Source organism: Durio zibethinus, chromosome 15 (assembly GCF_047325235.1).
Source record: "Durio zibethinus cultivar Kanyao isolate XHJ-2024 chromosome 15, ASM4732523v1, whole genome shotgun sequence".
Lineage (NCBI taxonomy): Eukaryota > Viridiplantae > Streptophyta > Magnoliopsida > Malvales > Malvaceae > Durio > Durio zibethinus.
Window position 1 is genome coordinate 21,559,882 of NC_143176.1, and position 21,505 is coordinate 21,581,386.

The 21,505-nt window shown below is 35.7% G+C and overlaps 3 protein-coding genes and 1 pseudogene across 7 annotated transcripts; 2 read left to right on the plus strand and 2 right to left on the minus strand.

Annotated features, from left to right (window-relative positions):
• Positions 1-1,641: 1,641 nt before the first annotated feature.
• LOC111302133 (uncharacterized) lies at positions 1,642-4,359 on the minus strand. Of its 2 annotated transcripts, XM_022898074.2 has the most exons (5): positions 3,940-4,359; positions 3,798-3,862; positions 2,917-3,642; positions 2,111-2,845; positions 1,642-1,881 (listed from the first exon to the last, which is right to left on the minus strand). In XM_022898074.2, exons 3-5 carry the CDS (start codon positions 3,589-3,591, stop codon positions 1,795-1,797), a joined length of 1,497 nt encoding a protein of 498 aa, XP_022753809.2. In that variant the 5' UTR covers positions 3,592-3,642; positions 3,798-3,862; positions 3,940-4,359; the 3' UTR covers positions 1,642-1,794. The 2 variants fall into 2 exon arrangements, with proteins under 2 accessions (XP_022753809.2, XP_022753806.2); XM_022898071.2 differs by lacking the exon at positions 3,798-3,862.
• Positions 4,360-4,828: 469 nt separating this feature from the next.
• Positions 4,829-8,010, minus strand: LOC111302134 (uncharacterized). 3 transcript variants are annotated; one of them, XM_089744805.1, is made up of 5 exons: positions 7,849-7,917; positions 7,370-7,712; positions 6,630-7,284; positions 5,762-6,520; positions 4,829-5,403 (listed from the first exon to the last, which is right to left on the minus strand). In XM_089744805.1, the coding sequence occupies exons 3-5, from the start codon at positions 7,233-7,235 to the stop codon at positions 5,293-5,295; spliced, it is 1,476 nt and encodes a 491-aa protein (XP_089600931.1). In that variant the 5' UTR covers positions 7,236-7,284; positions 7,370-7,712; positions 7,849-7,917; the 3' UTR covers positions 4,829-5,292. The 3 variants fall into 3 exon arrangements, with proteins under 3 accessions (XP_089600931.1, XP_089600932.1, XP_089600930.1); XM_089744806.1 differs by lacking the exon at positions 7,370-7,712 and having other exon boundaries at positions 7,849-8,010; XM_089744804.1 differs by having other exon boundaries at positions 4,830-5,403; positions 6,630-7,712; positions 7,849-7,911.
• A 1,672-nt stretch (positions 8,011-9,682) lies between these two features.
• LOC111302462 (uncharacterized) lies at positions 9,683-14,612 on the plus strand (annotated as a pseudogene). The gene is made up of 5 exons (XR_016328309.1): positions 9,683-9,925; positions 10,015-10,217; positions 10,305-13,756; positions 13,925-14,108; positions 14,200-14,612. The product of XR_016328309.1 is annotated as an uncharacterized LOC111302462 (transcript).
• On the plus strand, positions 14,115-21,452 carry LOC111301344 (tubulin beta-2 chain-like). The gene is made up of 4 exons (XM_022896942.2): positions 14,115-14,487; positions 16,180-19,916; positions 20,020-20,289; positions 20,635-21,452. The coding sequence occupies exons 2-4, from the start codon at positions 19,523-19,525 to the stop codon at positions 21,303-21,305; spliced, it is 1,335 nt and encodes a 444-aa protein (XP_022752677.1). The 5' UTR covers positions 14,115-14,487; positions 16,180-19,522; the 3' UTR covers positions 21,306-21,452.
• The last annotated feature ends 53 nt before the right edge of the window (positions 21,453-21,505 follow it).

The window sequence follows — 21,505 nt, forward strand, 5'->3', positions numbered from 1 at the left end:
TAAAAATCCGTCCCGATTCATTATCATCCCTAATTGTAACTATTTCCAACATGTATTTTGAGTTGAACTTAGATATTTTTTGAGTTCTAATTTTCTTAACCATTTTTTATCTTTATTTTTTTTAATTAAATCAAGTTCAATAAGATTTGAATTTGAAATTTTTTCTAATTGATTTTTGGATTCAAGTTCTTATGGCCACCTCTAGTTAGGTTTATCCCCTTTTATTAATGTGATATATAAGAAAGTATTTTATACTTAAATAACTTTTTAAAAATTTTTTAAAAAGTGTATTACAAATGAAAAATCATTTCATTACATAGTAATTTAATTAATCTTAACAAGTGTTTATAATTAAATACCCCTTATCCAAAATATTAAATCATTTATAACATTGGATAGAGTAGTAAAAAATTTACTTGTACTTTTTAAATGGAGTTTCTCATAAAACAGTGCAAATTAAATAATCTTTACCCTCCCATATGCTATAAAATAACACAAATAGCTTCAAAAAGGGATCGGTGCATGCAATTGATTGACTTTTAAGTTTTAATGTTTTAATAATTGAATGGAAATATTTGTGCTAATATCTCAGATATTTCTGTTAATTAATGTTTAAATTAATAAAGAACGTTGGAGGGGACTGCAAAGTCAAAGAACTTCATAGCATTTGGGGGAGGGACAGGACATGTGCTGGAGCAGAGTTCAGCAAGGTTCTAATGGCAGTTCTTTTACATGTCTGGGTCACCAAATACAGGTTTATATTTTTATTTAATTATATATTTTTTGATAATATTTTTGTACAAAAGATATCAAAATTTGAAAATAAAATAATTAATTGTAAGTATTGAAATTTAAATATTAAACATGCTTAAGATTATCTCTTAAACGTGATTACATGAATTAATTAATCTAAGTCTTGAAGTTTTTTTTGTTGTATATTTTAATTATATACTATGTATACAATTTGAACTTTTTAATAATCTACTAATTTATCAATTATTTATTATATACCTAGGTAGCTAAAGGCTAAAATATTAAAAGAGCCATTGAAATTTAATATTTTATTTTGATAAATAAGTCCATATACTTTTATTACACAAATAAAATTTTATTTTTTGATTTGCACTTAAATATGCTCTTATTTCAAACAAAAGATTGGTTTATGTTAAGAGATATTTAAGTATAAAGGTTTATTTGTATTCAAATTAAAGTTTAAAAATTTATTTGAGTGCTAAGTTAAGAGTTTATTTTGACGCAAAAATTATACATAAAAAATTTATCTAATAAAATGATAAAATTTAGGAATTTTTTAATTATTTTAGTTATAGCTAAATATCCATGTGCATTTATTAATTATTATAAAAATTCCATCTATGTATAATTATATATTTGTCAATTTGTATAATCTTATGGCAGTAGCTCTACAGTTTCATGATTCAAAATAATATTCAATGTCTTTATATATTTTATTATTTTTAATTAATTAAATATTATAATTTTAGTGATTTATGATATAATTTTGTTAAATCTTGATACAATTTTAATAATTTTTTTATAAAAATAAATATATATTTCGTATCCACATCGTATCTACAGGCATCTTTATTTTGAGTGAAATAGAGAAATAAGCAAGTACAATAATTAATGACTAAAAACAAACTCAAGATTCGTATTTTAATGGTATGTAACATATTATGGTATGAGAAGAGTAACAGCATTCTTGACCCCTATAAGTATAATTTGAACTTCAATGAAATCCTTGGTTTGACCACTCCAGAATGAAACACAACTCCCTTAAGATCCTTGCTTTGACTCTTTAAGAAGAAAGGTATTGGTTAGAGCAGATTCGGAGACAAAAGAGGCAACCAGTAGACGTGAAGCCTGCATTGGAGGAAAAAGTCAGGCCTCAGGATTATTATAAATCAACAGTAACTGAAGTAGATTTGTATTATAGTTCCATCTCTCAAGCACAAAACTTATTCTTCTTCAATTATTCATTATAACATTTTGGTTGGCCAGCATAATAGTTGAGAAGATTACCGCAGGCTAGAAAATTATGAGATGTTTTGCAAAAGATTATTTATTGCAGAACTCGACATGTTAAACATACCTCCTCTTTACCAACATACACAATATGCTCTTCCATGTCGCTGAATGGTACCTTCAATTCTCTTGCACCAGATAGACCTGTGATTGAGGACAACGGAGTTATGATAAGATCATCCGTTATGGTGAACATTGTTGGTCCCTTTAAAAATCCTCTACCACTTGAATTATCATTGTAGTGAGACTTTGGGTCCATGACAGTTCGAACTGAAGAAGCAATCGTTTCATCAGAAGTCAGCTGTGGTATCCAATCTGAGGTAAGGTAGAAAGGTTGATGCATGTATTCTTCAATGTTTAATGGTTGCGCCTCGTAGCTAAATCCAGGAGCAAGCTTTGGATTGACTAGCATTGCAGTATTTTCCTTGGACACTAAACATTGCCTAGCATCAAGATCCTGAATGCTATCATATAGGTGACTTAGGCATGCTTTTGAACTGCCCTCCCCCATTTCTTTTACTATAAACCCAAGTGGAACTGTGAGGAAACTGAAGAGCAAATCAACGAACTTTTCATTTGCTTCAGCATAGCAGACCTTGTTTTTGGATTTGCTGACCATGAGTTTGACATAGATCTCCCCACCCTCATTTGATTCTGCAGCCTCCTCCATTTTAACTTTTCTGAAACTTACCCGTTCAAAACCTTCCACATTGTTTAGAGAAACCAAAGGGATACATTGTTCTAACAGAGCTTCTGTCAAAGGTGTCTTTGATACAAGCAAGCACTTGAGCAATTCTAAAGCCTGAGAGAAGAAATCAGATTATCAATTTTGGGACCAAGTATAAATATACAGATCAATTAGTTGATAGTTACCTCACGTACTCCCATAGAAAAAGTCCTCTCTTCGATGGTGCTTGTGTCGTTGATCCCAAGTTTAGAAAATAAAGAAAGGCGTGCTAGAGTTGATGAGGGCATTACTTGCAATTCATCACTTATTGTCAGTAGAATCGGTCCTTTGACAAACACCCCTCCATCTTGATCATCAAAGACCACTCTTGTAGTTTCTTTCTCCTTCAAATCTCTCTGACAATTCATAAGCCCTCCGCATCCACAAACAGCAGTTTCGTAATAACTTAGTAGCATATAATTTGAAATTGAATTACACATTCCGCAAAGAAAATATCTTAGGGGTGGACTATCATCAATTTTCAGTTTTAGGTTCTTGCATTGAGCACTTGCCCCATTTCTTGGGTATAGCAACATGGTCTTGCATGCTTCTGTTCGGAGATACCGCTTGTCAAGAATCTCAACGCTGTTATATAAGTTATTCATGCAACCTATACTTGTTGTCGGTGGTCGACTACGGGTAAGCCTGACAGTTGTTCCCACCGGCATTGTCAGGAAACTGAAGAGAATGTCAACAAATTTCTCATCAGATTCAGCAAAGACAACTCTATTTGTTGTCTTGTCCACCACAGCTTTCAAGCTGATATTTCCATTCGCCATGGCTACCAGATTTGGTTTCCTTTCTATTCTCAAATATTGCATCAAACCACACAATTAGTCCTTGGTGAGGACTTACTCTTAAGCCGGTGTACCCTGCAGCACAAAACTGCCTGGTGAGCTCTATGCCTAAATTTAAATGAAAGTTGAAAGGTTCATCCAGGATAGATCAAGCTTTCTGTATCTTATTTATTTAAATTTCAATCCAGTCACACCAAATCTTTTTGATTGTTAAGAAAATGCATACTTACATGGAACAAAAAGTAACCCCACACCCCCATCTTATGTAGCCAAAGTGAACAAAAACCCCAGAATTCTGCCAAGTAAATAGATTGCAATAGCTAGAAATTAAGTACATCAAGTTATAAATACTAGCATGTGAAACTATATTACCTGGAGACAATAAGCTTCTGACCCAAAAGAGCAGCCTGGGATTGCTGGAGAGAAGTGGAATATTATATTCCTCGGTGGAAAGAAGCAAGAAACAGTACTCAGTTTATGAAGAGACGCGTAGGAGAGAGAGCTTAAAGCACAGGTTCAATGGAGAGTAAAGGTAGAAAAAATGCATTCTCTGGTCTAAGTCTAGCGTCTTTGCTTCGTAAGGAATGATCAATTATTGATGAAAAGTTCTTCATCGACAAGTAATTGCACAGTCACGGGAAGCAGTTGACTTGGGGTCTTCTTCTACACAAGAACAATAAGCTTGGCCTACCAATAGATAAATTGATCAAAAGTTCTTAATCGACAAGTAATTGTACAGTCACAGAGAAGCAGTTGACTTGGGGTCATCTTCTACACAAGAACAGTATGCTTGGCCTACCAATAGAAAAAGAGTTAATCTCCCATAAGTGATGTTACAGTTGCAGACAAAATATAATATATTCTTTTGATTTCCATTTATTTTTTGCAAAACAAATAACAAAATTATCATCCAAAGGAAATCTCAATTGATAAATATTATTTTATTACTGCTGTTTAGTTTTTGTTTATTTATTCTTCTCATTTTGGTTGTTTAATATCATAATGTAAAATTTTTGGGGGTTTTTTGAGCATATTGTAATTTGTAAATACTATAATCAAAGCCATTTTTTACCATCCATTATAACAAATTAAGTTGAACCTTGATAAGGAAAGGGAATTTGGCAATTTGAGATTGACAACAGTGTAAATTGTTTTTTTTATATATATATATATTTAAAGTTGCCAAAAATTGAATGAAACTACAAGTTCAGCTATCTATTTATATATGGTACAGATAGAAGAATACTATTTACAAATAAGGAAATCATGCTCGAAAGCTCAAGCCAGGTATGCTTATATCTGATGGAAGCAAAGCCTCCCAGTTCTTTATTTCAATTTTTCATAACAAACTTACAGAAGCTTCAGATATAAATAACTTCAGGTATATTGTGCTTTAGAGCTCAATATCAGATGAGGTTCCAATTGTTTGCAGTGAAATTTAGACTGAACTGCAGTTTTCTGTTATCCTCATTTTTTTCTTGTCTAAAATAAAACAAGTACTCAGATGACCAAAGCTTTTTTACTTCCAAAACATTATAATATGGTTTGTTCTAAAGCAAACACAAGATTACAACTGTAATATTTGAACCCCTTAGACATATATTGATATTTGATAAGATGACATAGCAATGTGCAACCCTCCATATATAAATGCATCCGTGGAACATACCACCGCAAAATTCAGATCAAAGTAACTAGGCTCTCCATGACTAATGATGACATCTATTACACCTTAAAAGCTCTGAGTCCTCCAAATTCTGGCTTTGGCTCCTTGAGTAGAAAAGCATTGGTTAGAGCAGATTTTGAGATATGAGAAGCTACCAGTAGACGCAAAGCCTGCAATACAACAAAATGTCAAAATTATAATACATCAGAAATCACTTCAGATTTGTTGTTATGGTAGGTATCATTTGACTTTAATGCAAATTTTTGTCAGAAGCTTTTTTTTTTGTTCAATGGTCCTTCTCATTCCCATAAAGCTCCATATTCCTAGTGAAGGCAAGATGCGAACTTAGTTTCTTCATACAGTCACCAAAAGACTTCATCAACTAAGCTAGCTAGTACCTTCAGTGGTGTTTTTATCATTAAAGTTCTTTTTAGAAAGGTTTTGCTTTTAGAACTATCTTGATTGGAAGTTGAAAATCAGTTGACTTATAGCAGAGTTTTATAGCAGAAGCTGTTAATTTTAACTTACCTCATTTTTGCCCACATGCACAGTGCGCTCTTCTATATCACCAAAAGGTACCCTCAATTTGCTCAGAACAGAAAGGCCTGAGATAGAAGATATAGCTGTTATGATAAGATCATCTGTTATAGTGAACAATGCCGGTCCCCTCAAAAATCCTTGACCGCTTTTCTTATCCTTGTGATAAGAGCCATGAGACCTAGGATCCAAGAGAGTTGCAGGGGAAACTGTCTGTGAGCTGTCAGAAGGGAGAAGTGTTTTATCAGAAACTAGCATGAGACCACAGTGTGGTCTGTTGGAGAAGTAATATGCAGGATGTGTATCTTCTTCAATGCCTAACAGTTGATTCTCATAGCTAAAACCAGAGGCAAGCTTGGGACTGAGTAGCATTGCCTTCTTTTCCGGCGATTTTAGGTATTGCTTAGCATCAAGAACCTGAACACTATCATAAAGGCGATTTATGCATCCCTTGGAATTGCCACCTTGCATTTGTTTGACTACAAACCCAAGTGGAACATTGAGGAAACTGAAGAGCAAGTCAACAAAATCTTCACCTGCTTCAGCATAGCAAACCATCTGCTTGGATTTGCAGATCATGAGCTTCACAACTATCTTCCCATTCTGGTTTGATGTTGCCCCCAATTTAGGCATTTTGGACCTTCCCAGCTCAAAATCTTTTTCACTTAGCTCAGGTACTGGATTGTTTTTCAAAAGAATTTCAGTCAAAGGTGTCTTTGATACTAGCGAGCACTTGAGCAATTTCAAAGCCTGAGAGAAGAAATCAAGGAATTAATTCTGTATATAAATATAAATATATATATATATATATATATCAAAACTAATCATTGATGTGAGACTTCATAACTCCATAAGTTACCTCATCTACTCCTATGTTAAAGGACCTCTCTTCAATTAGACTTCCATCCATAATCCCAAGCTTGGAAAGTATAGAAAAGCTTGCTGCAGTGGATGAGGGAACTATTTCTAACTCATCACTTATTATCAGCCGTGCCAGTCCTTTGACAAAGACTCCATCTTTAGCATCTAAATCATTTTTGGTGACCACAGTAATACAGCTCATGGGGTATCCACAAGCACAAGAACCATAGTAATGACTTAATAGATTGTTATTTGAACCTGAGCAACATCTATAACAGCAAAAATAAACCAGGGGCTCATCATTATCTAATTTCAGTTTTAGGTTCTCACACTGAGCAGCTGCCGAGCTTCGTGGATTGAGAAACATTTTCCTGCATGTTTCAGTTTGGAGACGTTGTGCCTCAAGATTCTTAACGCTTTCATATAAGTTGTTCATGCAGCCTACACTTGCTGCTGGTGGTTGATTATGGGTAAGCTTGATAATTTTTCCCATTGGTATTGTGAAGAAACTGAAGAGAATATCAACGAAGTCCGCATTGGATTCAGCAAAAAGTACTCTATTGTTTGTCTTGTCCACCAACGCTTTCAAGGTTATTGAAGCCATGGATAGCACAAACAAAGCTGATGTTAATTTATCTTCCTAGCTTTAGTACCTAGGTTTGTAGATCGAACATGCAAAAGAACGCGCGGTTGTCAAGTATCAACACATAAGAAAGAAAAACAAAGCATGAAACTTACAAGTACTTGAGGAGAAGGTCGAAAGTCCAAGATATTATTTGTATTCGGAGTGGCACACGTTTTGCATTCTTCAAAACGTAATTTTTTTTTTGGAATAAATAGAAAGCAACCCACCCAGAATATAATAAAGCTTTTCTTTTTCATCAGCTTTGGTCTCTTCCGCAAGTGTACTGAAGCCAAGAAGGCCTAAAACAAGATGAACTATGAAATGTTTCTACCCCACTAATCATTCAAGTATGCCAAAGAATTCCTAATGCTTTTCATTGCCATATTCAAAGCACAAAAAAAGAACCCAGAAAAGAAACAGTATGAACTCGATCAATCATCTGCTCACATTCCAAGTCTGTTTAAAGATAATCACAGTGTTAACTGGCAAGACAGCAAAGAACTAAACTTTGCAGATTAAAGCATTTGCATGAACGTTCTACATATACAGTAACTTCAAGCATCTGTTATCACGGGCTTTTAAATAATGTTACCTGAAAATAGATGTCAGCAGAAAGCAGCTTTGCAGTTGATGATGCTAGGAGGTGAGAACTAAAGAATCCAACTCAGGGAATATAAAAAAAATGGCCAACAGCTTTAATCATAAAAGCTCCTTAGCTGAGAAGAAATTGACAGTCACAACATTGACTTGACTTGAGTCTTTATTGGTTCTTACATTGGCTTAAAGTAAACAAAAGTATCTATTTTAAGGGACCCACCAACATCAGGCATCAGCTGAACCAAAAAATTTACTTATGATTAAAATTTAATACTTTTAATAAATTGAGAATAAATAAATAAAAATTAATTATAAATTAATTTCAATGTACAATTTCCAAATTACTATCTGAAAAAAAAAATGATTAAGATGATATGTGTTAATCTAAATTAAAAAAATTTATACAGTATCCAATACTAACTCATAAAAATAAACCAAAAAAATTATAGTAGTACTTTAAATGGTAACAGCCGTCAATAACACCGTCAGTTCGTCACGTCTCTCCGTGACAAAAACCTTGATCGCCTTATGATCATTCTGCTTCGTCTCCAACCCTACGAAACTTATCAATGCCTTAAATCACTAGCGTTCAAATTACTCTACCTTATTATTATTCTCTTATTCTTTTAAAAATCTTAACGCAAAGATTGGATAAATATTAATTTTTAAAAGAAAAAAAATGGTACATGTAATTTTAATTTGAATAATTAAAATTAATAAAAAAAATTATCAATTATTATTTAAATAAAAAATAAAAATATATTTATTATAATATTTTTTTTAATTATAATTTTTAATTATTTGTAATTTTATATACTTTTAAATCATAATATATTTGTTATTTTATTTAATTTCATAATTGATATTATATCAATAATTTTTAATTAAATAAAATAAATTTTTTTTTATAAATATATATTAATAAATTTTAAATTAATTTAACATCTCATAAATTTTAAAAATATATTTATTCATATTTGATTGTTTGTCAAAATTAAATCATTAAAAAAATTTATAAAACTTATTTAAAAAAATATATGACTTTAAAAAAATTATAAAATAATTGTGATCTATTTAATTTTTTTATAAAATTTTTAGTATTAATAAAAATATAAACATAATAATTTTTTTATAAAATTTTTTTCAACTTTTTTTTTTTTTTTTCAAATTAGAGTATTAAAACAAATTAAATTTATAAAAAAAATTATTTAATTTTCACCTTTTTTTAATTAAAAATTTATCTAAAAGAAAGAAAATTTGTTTCCTTTACATTTTTTACTTTACTTTTTTTCCTCTCTCCTCGATGCAATCACACCGCAAATTCTATTTTCAATTTATTCATTTTGTTTATTTTATTTTCAATGATTTGCTGGTGCAATTGGACTTAGGGTTTAAAGCAAGACGTGAATCGGAATCTGGGGTAAATTTCAGGTATACGATTGTCTCTCCCAAGTTTAGCTGCTGAGAAAATGTGGGAAAATGAGAAATGAAAGGGAAAATGTTTGTTCTTCTTTTCATAATTTTGTTTTCCATGTCAGAATTTTCTATCTCTGATTCAGATAATCAGGAGTGTCGATCTTGATTGCGTCTTTTATTTGTTTGAGTTATTATTATGTTTTATTATATAAAAATTTTATTAATTATCGAGATCGATAAAATTTAATTGATTGTTTTGTATGCTGCTTGCAATTTGTTGATATTGATTGTTTGATTCGTCAACCTTACTGCATTTTTGTTTAGCTAATAGTCTCATTGTTGATTTTACTAATTCTGCTAGTCTGGAAATGGTGATTTTTCCTTTATTTTTTACTAAAGGCTATTTAAATTGATGCTTATTGGGACTTTAGGACGAATTTCTTGGACAGAATGGGATTTGATAACGAGTGCATACTGAATATTCAATTTCTGGCTGGAGAGTACTTCTGTCCTATTTGTGGCTACTTGTCTACCCAAATGAAGCATTACAGTAACAATGCACCCATCTTTACTGCAAGCCGTGTTTAACATATGCTATCAGCACTACACGAGCTTGCCGTTATGATGGTTACTTGGTAACAGAGGCGGATTCTAAGGTGTGTTTCTTACACTGTGCTGTCTCTTATTGTATTCTTAAGATTATTGTTCCCTTATTATTGATCTTTTTTCCCTCCTCAAATTACAGCCGCTTGTTGAGTCAAATAAGACACTTGCTGAAACCATTGGGAAAATTATGGTTCATTATCTAGGTGTGCATGGCAGGGTCCGCTATCTGAATGTACAGCTCATTGTTCTGGGTGTGCATTTGGCAATTCTCCAGTTGTGTGTAATAGGTGTGGCCTTCACATTGTGCATCGTCAAGTTCAAGAACATGCACGAAATTGCCCTGTGAGTGCACTGAATCCTTTATTAATGTCAGACCATTTTTTGTAGCATTTGTGGTAAGTTTGACTTTTTTACATACTTTAATGACAGAGTGTGCAGCCTCAAGCAAAGCAGGCTGGGGGTGGTCAGGAAACTGCAGCCACAGAAACCACTGCTGCTGCTGATCAGACCCAGCTTGCTTCTCAGCCAGGAATAGCTACTTCTCAGGCCCAGGCATCTCAAACTACAACGTCCATTTCACCTGGACAGGACCCGAATCTGCAGGCCAACCCAAATTCCCAGTCTCAAGCTGTCTCCCAGGCTGCTGTGGTGACTTCAGAACAGCGGTACCAACTGCAACAACAGCATCAGCAATTCTACCAGCATCATTCTGGATATGACCCGTGTTATCAGCAATACTACCCCCATCAACAGCAGGCAGTTCCACAATACCAGCAGCAACCTTTGCAGGTTAATGCACAATGCATGGCTGGCCAGCATCCTGTGTACCTGCAGATACAGGCCCAACCTCAAGCCCAGGTGCAGCCTCAACCACAGGTTCAGTCTCAAAGTACAGCCACGACCACAGGCCAGCCTCAGTTACACTCATCTGTTCAGGCTCCTGCGGCTTCTCAACCTCAGAACTAGGCACAAGTCGACCAACAGCAGCAAACTCACCTTATGGTGCCACCACACTCTAAAATTCCATCACAAACTTACCCAACGGCCCTAGGCCATCCCCAGCCTCAGGTTCAGCCTCATCTGCAACATGGGCTAATGCCTCAGTATCAGCAGTATCACTCCCATTTGCAACAACCACAGTCCCAGATTCATCCTGCTCCTCAAGTAAACCTCATCTACAAGCTCAGCCACAGATGCAGCTTCATTCTCAGCCACAGCCACAGCTAAATCCTCAACCAAGCCAGCCCTTGAATCCAAGTTTGATGCCTCAAACGCAGCACCCTGCAGCCTATGCTGTGACTGCTCATCAGTCTTATCCACAAAAGCACCCTCACCAGCAAGTGCAGATGGTAACACAACAACATCCCATGCATATGCAAGCTCAAGGTGGCCTTCACCCACAGCAACATCCTGCTCAAGTGCAGAATTCATTCCCTCAGCAACCTCCTCTGATTCACCCTTCCCAATCTCATGCAGCAATTCCAAAACAGCAGCTGCCAGGTTTGTTGCCTTCACAATGTCCTATGCTGCCACAAGTTCATCCTCATTCTCTTCAACCTGCACTTCCAATTCGACAACAGCCAGTCATGCAGCATTCTGCATCATCCATGTCTCATCAGTATGTTCTGCAACAACCTCTGTCAACCCAACCGGTGGGCTTGGTTCAGCCTCAAATACAACAGCAAGGTCCTTTTGTGCAGCAACAACTATCCTTGCATTCTCAGTTACCCCCCAGGCCCACCTCATTCCTTTCAGCAACCTCCTCATACCTATCCACAACCACAGTAAAATGTTGCAGGATCTCAGTCTGTGCATCCCTATCCATCTCATAATCTTGTTGGGAGACCAAATCCTGGAGTACAATCACAGCCATATCCCCAGTCTGCAGCTGGTATACATGTTAAGCCTATGCAACTTGGTGCAAACCAGCCGTCTTCTTATCCGAATAATGTGTTTAGGACCAACAACCAATCTGGGGTAACTTCGCAACAAATATCTGAGGTGCCAGAAGATCATGGTACTGACAAAAATGAGGCTGAGAAAGAAGCAGATTCATCCTACCAGGGAATTGCCAGGAAGGAAGCTAACGAGTTGGATGCAGCATCTAGTATTGGAGCTGATCTGGTTGACACTAATACTTCTAAATCAAATGCTTATTTGAAATCTTTAGATGAAAAACCTACTGGTGATGTTGGAGACAGTAGTAGTGGGTTTGATATATCTACCAAGGAGACTCCAGAATCGAGACGGACTTTTGGTACAGACCTTGAACAACATAGAGATCCTGTGTCTACGAATACGGTCAAGGGTGAGGCTCTTGAGGATCAGAAAGATGTTGACAAGGGTGAGCAAAAGGTACAAGAAAATAAAATTTTGGATGGCCCTTTGCTGAAAGCTCCCCCACTACAGGAGGCTAAGCTTGGTGAAGAACAGAATGGGAAAATGCAGAAAGATAAAATTCTACCTCAAGATCAGGGTCTAAAGGTCCTGCAGGTAATGGATTAAGAGGCATCCCTCCATCTAGTCAGGCGCAGCCTGGGGGCTTTGTGCAGCCTTCTCATTCAGTTCCAATTGGTGATCAGGGAAGGCACCTAACACTGCATATGCCTTGTGTGTCTAATAATAAACAACAAAGACCTGCGGCTTCTGCCGTGTTACAAGCACCTCCACCAGGACCTCCTCCTAATCAATTTAGGGCCCAGGGCCCAGGACATGTCACCCATCCAGGACAGGCTTTAGTTCCACCTGAAAATTAGCGCCTGGTTCCTTTGGGAGAGGCCCAAGTAATTATGGTTCACAAGGGACTTATAATCAAGGTCCTCCTTCTGTTTCTGTTGCTTCCAGGATATCTCAAGGTGAACCTTTTGTGGCCCCACCATTTGGTACACCACCTCTTAATGCTTTTGACTCACATGGTGCACCATGACATGGCCCAGAAAATCATTCGGATCAGCAGCGTTCTGCAAATATGGTGGACTCTCATGCTGATAGTAGACGGCTAGATTGTAGGGCCCCAGGCCTTGATTCCACATCAACATTCAGCTTGCGTTGTGAAAGGTTAAAGCCTGTGCAAGATGAACATTTGAATCAGTTCTGTGGATCACGCTTATCAGATTGGTGCTTGAGGACAATTTGAAGAAGATCTTAAACAATTTCCTAGGCCTTCTCATTTGGATACTGAGCCTGTTCCGAAATTTGGGAGCCACTTCTGCTCATCCAGACCCCTTGATAGAGGTCCTCATGGTTTTGGTATTGATACGGGACCATGGGCTCATGAGAAGGAGCCTCATGGGTTGAATTTTGATCCAGTGATTGGCTCTGGTCCTTCTCGAATCTTGCCACCATATCAACCTGATGATGGAGGAGAAAGACCAGTTGGTGTTCCAAAAGATACTCTAGGCAGAACAAATTTTCTTGGAACAGTTCCTAGCAATGGTCAGCATCATGTAGATGGTTTTGTTCCTAGGAGTCAAGGCAGAGAATATCCTGGCAAATCTGTGCACGGATTTGGAGACCATCCTGGTAATGAGATAGATGGCAGGGAATGCCGATTCAATGATAGGTTTTCAGGTTTGCCTGAACATCTACATGGGGGTGGATTTGAGAGTTCTGATCACATGGCAAAGCATTTGAGGAGTTTTGATATGATTGGTCCAGATATTCGGCCTCTGCACTTTAGAAGGGGTGAACATTTGGTTCATCCTAACATGCCTGGTCATTTGCAGATGGGAAAACCTATTGGCTTTGGTGATTTATCTAGTCATGAACGAATGGGAGAATTTGGTGGGCCCGGAAACTTCCGTCAATCACGACTTGGTGAGCCAGGTTTTAGAAGCAGCTTTTCACTTCGAAAATTTCCTAATGATGGTGGAATCTATACAGTTAAGTGTTGGTTTTTTTCGAATTTGTGTCAATTATGTTGAGTGAAAATGCTGCTTATTCATCATGTTTCTATGTGAATAGAATCTATGTATTCTTGCGAGTGTATATCATTGAGTTCCTTTTGTTTCTGCACCTTCTGCCCTATTCTTGACTGTATGTGATTTCAGGGTGATATGGAATCATTTGAAAATTTAGAAAGAGAAAACCAATGAGCATGGGTTGGTGCCGCATTTGTAGAGTAGACTGTGAAACCGTTGAAGGCTTGGACCTGCACTCACAAACAAGGGAGCGCCAGAAGATGGCTATGGATATGGTTGTTACCATCAAACAAAATGCAATGAAACAGAAACTGTGAGTTATCTGTGGCCATATTGTGCATGGTGGTATCCAAACCTTGATTTGCTTATGGGTCTATTTTTTTTTATGTTGCTTTGTTTTGTAGAACCTCCGGTGATCACTCCATACACAATGATTCAAACAAATCAAATAATACAAAATTGAAGGCCGTTTGAATAAGCATTGAGTCTTGATGTGTGCTGTCTTATAGATTGTGGTTATTCCATTTCTGGCTTGGGATTCAATTTGTTGGTTTGGTGTTTGGCACATAGTGATGTAGGTCACTCACCCTTCAATGGATCTCTTCTACTTCTGGGTGGTTTATGCTGGTCCTGTCATTTCAGGTTGCTGCCATGTTAATGGTGATAGTTTTTGGAACTGAAGTTTGGTGGCAGTTAAGTTTGTTGGTTTTTTATTTTTTGATATGATATCTTTTGCTTTTATAACTTTAGTATTTTTTTGTTAACTCCAGCATTGTCTAGTTAAAAATGTTTTTCTATATCAGATTGTTTTTAACTAGTGCTTACTTTGCTTGTGAGATGGTATACTTTCCTATATATGTGTCTATATTTAGTTTTCTTATCCCTAGTTTTCTTAGTTAAGCTTTTGAATTTTTTTTCAATCAAATGCTTCCTCAATCTTTCTTATTTTATTTTAGGATTAGAGTCTTTTTGTTACACCGGGTGGGATTTGACTGAACAAACTGTTTTCCTTCCTGAGTCATTGTTGAACTCAGCATGCAACCTTTGCCACTTTTATCTTTCTTTTATAACAAAGGTTGTTGATTATCCATTGGCATTTGTCCAACTATCTTTTTATTGCCTAGATGCTTTTGCTCTATTTACTTTTCTTGCCCCTTGAATTTTCAAAGGATAAAACATAAGCTATACTGGAATTTAAAATATTAACAAAGTATTATGAGTCAGCTGTAGATGACTGAACAAGTGTACATAATGTGGTGAAGTTTATATGGGAACTTGTTCTTAAATTGCTGTAAACAAGTAGCCTAATTGTGGCATCAAATTCTTTCTATAATTAATTTCTAAGTTATATAGTTATAAAAGTTGTATTTGAAATTTAGTGTTTTGAAAACATCTTCTTAGATTTTGTAAACTTCAACTACTGTGGTCTTATCTAAATATTAGTTCTCAAGATTAATCTGTTATCAAATGGTTGATGTCTTGTGCATGAATTCCATTAAAATAAGGGGGGCTCCAATTAATGCTAAAATATGTTGACAGTTACATCTGGTTACAGCTAATCAATAGAATTTTTTATGCCAAAAAATATTAATAATGCAACATATTCTGGATTCTGGATATTATTAGTTCCTTGCCATATTTGTAACTAGGATCCTTTAATGCACTGTATTAATTTGCTAGGAAAATGATTGTGCTATAGATTGCTATCCTATGGGCCCAAAGCATTTTATCTTTATCATCTTGGCAAGTTTATGATATAAATTCAACTTGAGGATCTATGTATGCTTTACTGGTGGAAAAGATTATTGTAATGGCATGGTCATCAAAATGGGACCTGCATGGTCATTGAATTGAAGTCCTGAAACATAAAAATTAGAAGCATAAACCAAAGATTGTTGGCTTTTATACTCTGTAGCTTTTTTATGTTACCTCTTAAAGTGTATGAACTTTTCAAGACTTAGGCTATGAGAGGTAGATCTTTCTTGATGGAGGATAATCACTTTTGTTGTAATGAATAAGCCCCTGGTTAAGACTGTTCAACAGCATATAACTAGCTAGGGGGGGAATTGTCTCCATCCTTTGATGGCTTATTTTCAACCTCCGAATTTATGATACTATCGTAGGTTCAATATCCTTGACATAAAAAAATTTATATTTCTTCTAGCTGGAATTCCAAGAAAATTTTATCCAAGTTATTGCTATTTAGGTGCTTGGTTCCATTAGTTCTAAATTCTAATACTAAAATAATTTCCTTTAGTTATCTTTTACTATTTCTCAGGTCCAATGTTCTTTTAAACTTGATAGAATTGATTTCGATACTGGTGGAATTTCTTTTTTTTTTTTTTCTATGATAGATTTTTTCAATTCAACCTCTCTTTTTTCAGTGAAGCAGACGACATAATGGCTGAAAGTTCAGTGGGAAGGTTTTGACAATCATCTTTTTTAGATGTGGCAAGAGTGTGTTCAGTTGTAATATTGTTTTTTTTCCCTTTCAACTGCTTGGTATTTTATGTGTTGCTTTTTTGTCACCCTGATTTTGTTTTCTGTTCTCTTTTAAAATCTTTTACTTTTTTCATGTCAAGTGCTTAGTTGCGGGAAATTTGTGGTAGTTTAAGTGATGTTGGAATTGAGAGGCTGATAAAAATGTTAGTTAAGAGTGTAAGTTATTTCTTAAAATGTATACTAGAATTACTTTTTTTCAGTAAGTGAAACTGTAAGTAGAATTGTTTGCCAACTGCAGGATATCAGTTTAGGACGGTTCTGGAACAAGGCCCTTTTGTTGGATACCTGGATTTAGCTAGGTTATTGAGTACCCTCTGTTCTAGTTTAAGAGTGCCTCATTCCCTTGAGAAAGGGTTTTAAAGCTTAGGCTAAGAGTCCAAGTAGACTTGCATGCTAGGATGTACTTGCTTGAGCCAAGGGTTGAGCTGGGGCTTGGTCTATGTTAGGATGGACAAGAACAGGCCTACTATTCATGTTTAATATGACTTTTCTTTGGAATGTTATATTTGTTAGGATCTGTCTTGCCATACTTGTGGATGTTGAATGTAAATGTCATTTCCTTAGAAAAGAAAGTGTTAGTTTTGTTATTTTAACCTTGCTTTGTAGGTTCTTTGATGTTTTGATAATAGGATCTGACATATGGCTTCAATTTCCGAATATTGGTGGTTTTGTTAGCCTTCCTTTCTGTCATGATACTATATGTGTGGATCAGTCTGTTTTGACTTAGACTCATGCAGTTATAATTGCTATGATATCCTAGAGGCATTATTGTAATATACTCATTGACTTTTATTAGTTTATTAACTATATTTCTTATGTGCATAATGGTTAGTTTCTATGTACAGTTGCTCAGTCATACCTGAGATGTTTAAAGCAAATAGTCGAGCAGAATTGGGCTAATAATATGATTATCTTCCAACAATTCTAAATTATTCTCATTCATTTGTTATCTTCAATTTGGTAAGGTGAGAACATTGATTGTCTGTATCTGCGGGACATAATAAAGTATTCATGAAAATTAATTACCAATAAACATAAATCTGAGACATGCAAATAAACTATCAAGGAGAATATGCCCAGTGTTCAATTATTTTCTAAGGCATTATCTTATGGGCCTTTGACTTCTAAGTTCACATAAGCTCAAATTACTATAGTTCAAGAATATAGCTGTTAACTTAATCATATTGTAGGATGTTTGTTGCCTGCCTAAATCATTCCGAGGTGAAATTTCAAACTGGAAACTTTAGTGCTTTAATACTCATGATACTAGTTCTATGATCAAAGAGTTACATAAATAATGATTTCAAGGAGTGTAATTAAGCAATTGTATTTGTTTCTCTCTGATTTTAACTTTGGTTGAATTTGCATCATGAATCCTTTGCAAATGCTTATTGCGTCATAAAACTTCCATGTATGCAATATTTCTACTTCTTTGAAGCTGGTTAACCCTTTTTCAATGTCGGATGGCAATTCTGAACTGCAAATCCCGCATCTTCCCTTTTGTTTCTGACCAGGTTTGTGATTTTTTCATGATCATTATGTGGTTGAATCTGCAACCCTAATGATAGTTCCTCTTTTTGCTTGTTTGTTCGCTTTTTTTATTTCAAGATCTAAAGCCTTTCACCTGTCTGTTATTATATAAAAGTTGCTTTTTTTCTTGGAGTAGTGTTTGAAGTTCAAATTGTGAAGCCGTATTAGGTAGTATAGTATGCTAGACAAAGATCCTTGACCTTTATGTTGGCATGGAATTTACCGATTTGGTTAAGGCAATGGCTAGTGGTTATCTTTTATACACGCGCGAGGGTGCACAAGTCTTAACCGGTGGTGCTATGTAGAACAGGTTGGTGCTTAGTGCTATGAAGGGATTTTTTTTCATGGTTTATAGAGAGAAAAGCTTTTAGGCCAGCAGTTGATCTGATTGGAGTTTTAAGATAAAAAAATTCAAAATGTTGGCTCGAATTGCTTGAAATTCTTGGAAACAGCAAACATAGATATAATGATAAAAAAAGATGTGGTGCATCAACCTAGTAGAACATAAAATTACCAAAAAAAAAAAAAAAAGGCTCTGAGCAACAAAACTTGAATAAATACATTCACATGTGGTGCATGTGTAAATTAAATTGGGTGTAGGAATCAAGCCTTTTATGTTAAAGTAAATACTTGGCCAGAGTAAGAGAGAATTGTCGGGGAGCTAGGAGGAAAAAAAAAAGAAATAAATTATGGAGAATATGCATGGATTCGACCCTTGTTTTAAGTAATGATAAAAGGGAAAACAATAATCTTCCAAAGTTTTAGGTGGATGCTGAAAGGTAATTAATAGTAAGACATAAAAAAAATAAAACCTGTTATATTTATTATTAGATAGAAAGCTATATATATCTGAACCTTTTCCTTTGTCAAAATTTGGGTTTGGAAATAAATCATGGGTGTTCAAAACTGGTGGAATAGAAAGTTTGTAGTTTTCAACTCTTTTACCCATCATGTTTTTTTATTCAAGTTAAGGGATTGGTTTGTTTCTAATTACTAAGACTGATGATGTGTTGCGGACTCTTCAAGTTTTTTCCTTTTTTTGGAGGCTAAACGAGAGCTACTGTTTATTATTGGGCCTTTGGGCTGAATGGCTCATCTAGCGTGCAGTGCTAAATAAAAATTTATATCTGATCTTATTAGTTTAACTTAAATAAGATCAGATATAAGATATAATAAATATAAAATTAAATCAAATTAAAAAAAAATAAAAATTTATCTCGATTCGTTTGTAAAGTTACACCAACTAACTACTATAATAAAAAAAATAATTAGATAATAAACCCATAAAGAGAAGAAAAGAATATTTACTCGCTATTAGTGTCACGAGCAGTTTTGACAGCTGTTCTTTTTTACCCTAAAGACTAAAGGGCGCCTTCCTCGCCTTGAATTCAGCTAGCCGACAATTGCTGCCAGCTGTCTCCGCTATTTTGAATTTTAAAATTTTTGGTAGCCGTTGCCTTGTTTCCACCCGTTATAAAACAAATTCTCTGACACCGCCTCGTAAAAACCATTCATTTATTAAAAAAAAATTTACTGGTACAGTAGAAAATTCTAAAAATAAATAACCCTAGCTTAGATTAGCCATCTCCTCTTCTCTGAATCTGAATATAAACCCCCCTTTCCCCTATTTTCACCAACTTCAATTCCAATCTATCTCTATTCAGACCAAAGAACCCTCAAAACCCAAAGAAAAAAATGCGTGAAATCCTTCATATTCAGGGAGGCCAATGCGGCAACCAAATAGGAGCCAAGTTCTGGGAAGTTGTGTGTGCAGAGCACGGCATTGATGCAACTGGACATTACCAAGGAGACTTAGACGTTCAACTTGAGAGGATCAATGTCTATTACAATGAAGCCAGTTGTGGTAGATTCGTCCCTCGTGCCGTTCTCATGGACCTTGAACCTGGAACCATGGACAGCATTAGATCTGGCCCTGTTGGCCAGATCTTCAGACCTGACAACTTCGTTTTTGGTCAGTCTGGCGCTGGTAACAACTGGGCTAAAGGCCATTACACTGAAGGTGCTGAGTTAATCGACTCCGTCCTTGATGTTGTCCGAAAAGAGGCCGAAAACTGCGATTGCCTTCAAGGTAACTGTGCTGGGAAGCCTGACAATAAAAAAAAAAAAAAAAGATCTAAAGAAACTTGTTAAAGTTCTTCTGCTTGTTAAATGATTTTTATTGTTTTCTGTAGGGTTTCAAGTTTGTCATTCTTTGGGAGGAGGAACTGGATCTGGAATGGGGACACTTTTGATTTCGAAGATAAGGGAGGAATACCCAGATAGAATGATGTTGACTTTCTCAGTTTTCCCATCTCCCAAGGTCTCTGATACAGTCGTGGAGCCATACAATGCTACTTTATCTGTTCATCAGTTGGTTGAAAATGCTGATGAGTGTATGGTTCTTGACAATGAAGCCTTGTACGACATTTGTTTCCGGACACTCAAGCTCACCACTCCCAGCTGTAAGTATTCCCCTGATTTATACTTGGTTTATTTATATCATCAATAAAACCATTGTTTTGCATTGAATTGTTGATTAGTGTTTATGTAGTTAGTGCGGAAAAGAAGCCTTTTTGTGGTTTGGTGTAATATGGAAATATCGTTGTGGAATATCGTGGCTCATGGCTATTGCCTTTTATTTCGAAGTTTAATAATGATCATTCTGTGCTGTTGTGAGCTCTTGCCACCTAAACTGGTTTGCTATATCACTAAAATCAAATTAGTAAGAGCTAAAGATTTGGTTTTTTGGCTTGAGGATCTTCGAATGTCTTACATTTTCCGTTATTTTCTTTTTTGATCTATGACAGTTGGTGATCTGAATCATTTGATATCTGCAACAATGTCTGGAGTTACATGCTGTTTACGATTCCCTGGCCAGCTCAACTCTGATCTTAGGAAACTGGCTGTTAATCTTATCCCATTTCCTCGGCTTCACTTTTTTATGGTGGGTTTTGCTCCACTCACTTCAAGAGGATCCCAACAGTACCGAGCCCTAACAGTTCCTGAGCTCACTCAGCAAATGTGGGATGCAAAGAACATGATGTGTGCTGCTGATCCACGACATGGCCGTTACTTGACTGCATCAGCCATGTTCCGTGGTAAAATGAGCACCAAGGAAGTGGATGAGCAGATGTTGAATGTTCAGAACAAGAATTCCTCCTACTTTGTTGAGTGGATTCCTAACAATGTAAAGTCAACAGTTTGTGACATCCCACCCACTGGACTCAAGATGGCCGCAACATTTATGGGCAATTCAACATCCATACAGGAGATGTTTAGGCGTGTGAGTGAGCAGTTTACAGCTATGTTTAGGAGGAAGGCCTTCTTGCATTGGTATACAGGGGAAGGCATGGATGAGATGGAGTTTACGGAGGCAGAGAGCAACATGAATGATCTGGTCTCCGAGTATCAGCAGTACCAAGATGCAACAGCTGATGATGAAGAGTATGAGGAAGAGGAAGCAGAATACGAGGACTAATGAGGAAACTTATTTTCTATGGCCATTTTTGGCTATTCAAAATCTCAACTTCTAGTTGCTGTTTTCTTTATGTGAAAGAATTATTCATTTTGTTGTAACTGTTGTTGCATTTATGGAGTTTCAATTTCGCTGAGATCCCTTGGTGGTATCATTTCTTGAGTTTTTGATGCTAATACTTGCATGCTCTTTCAGCAAAACCA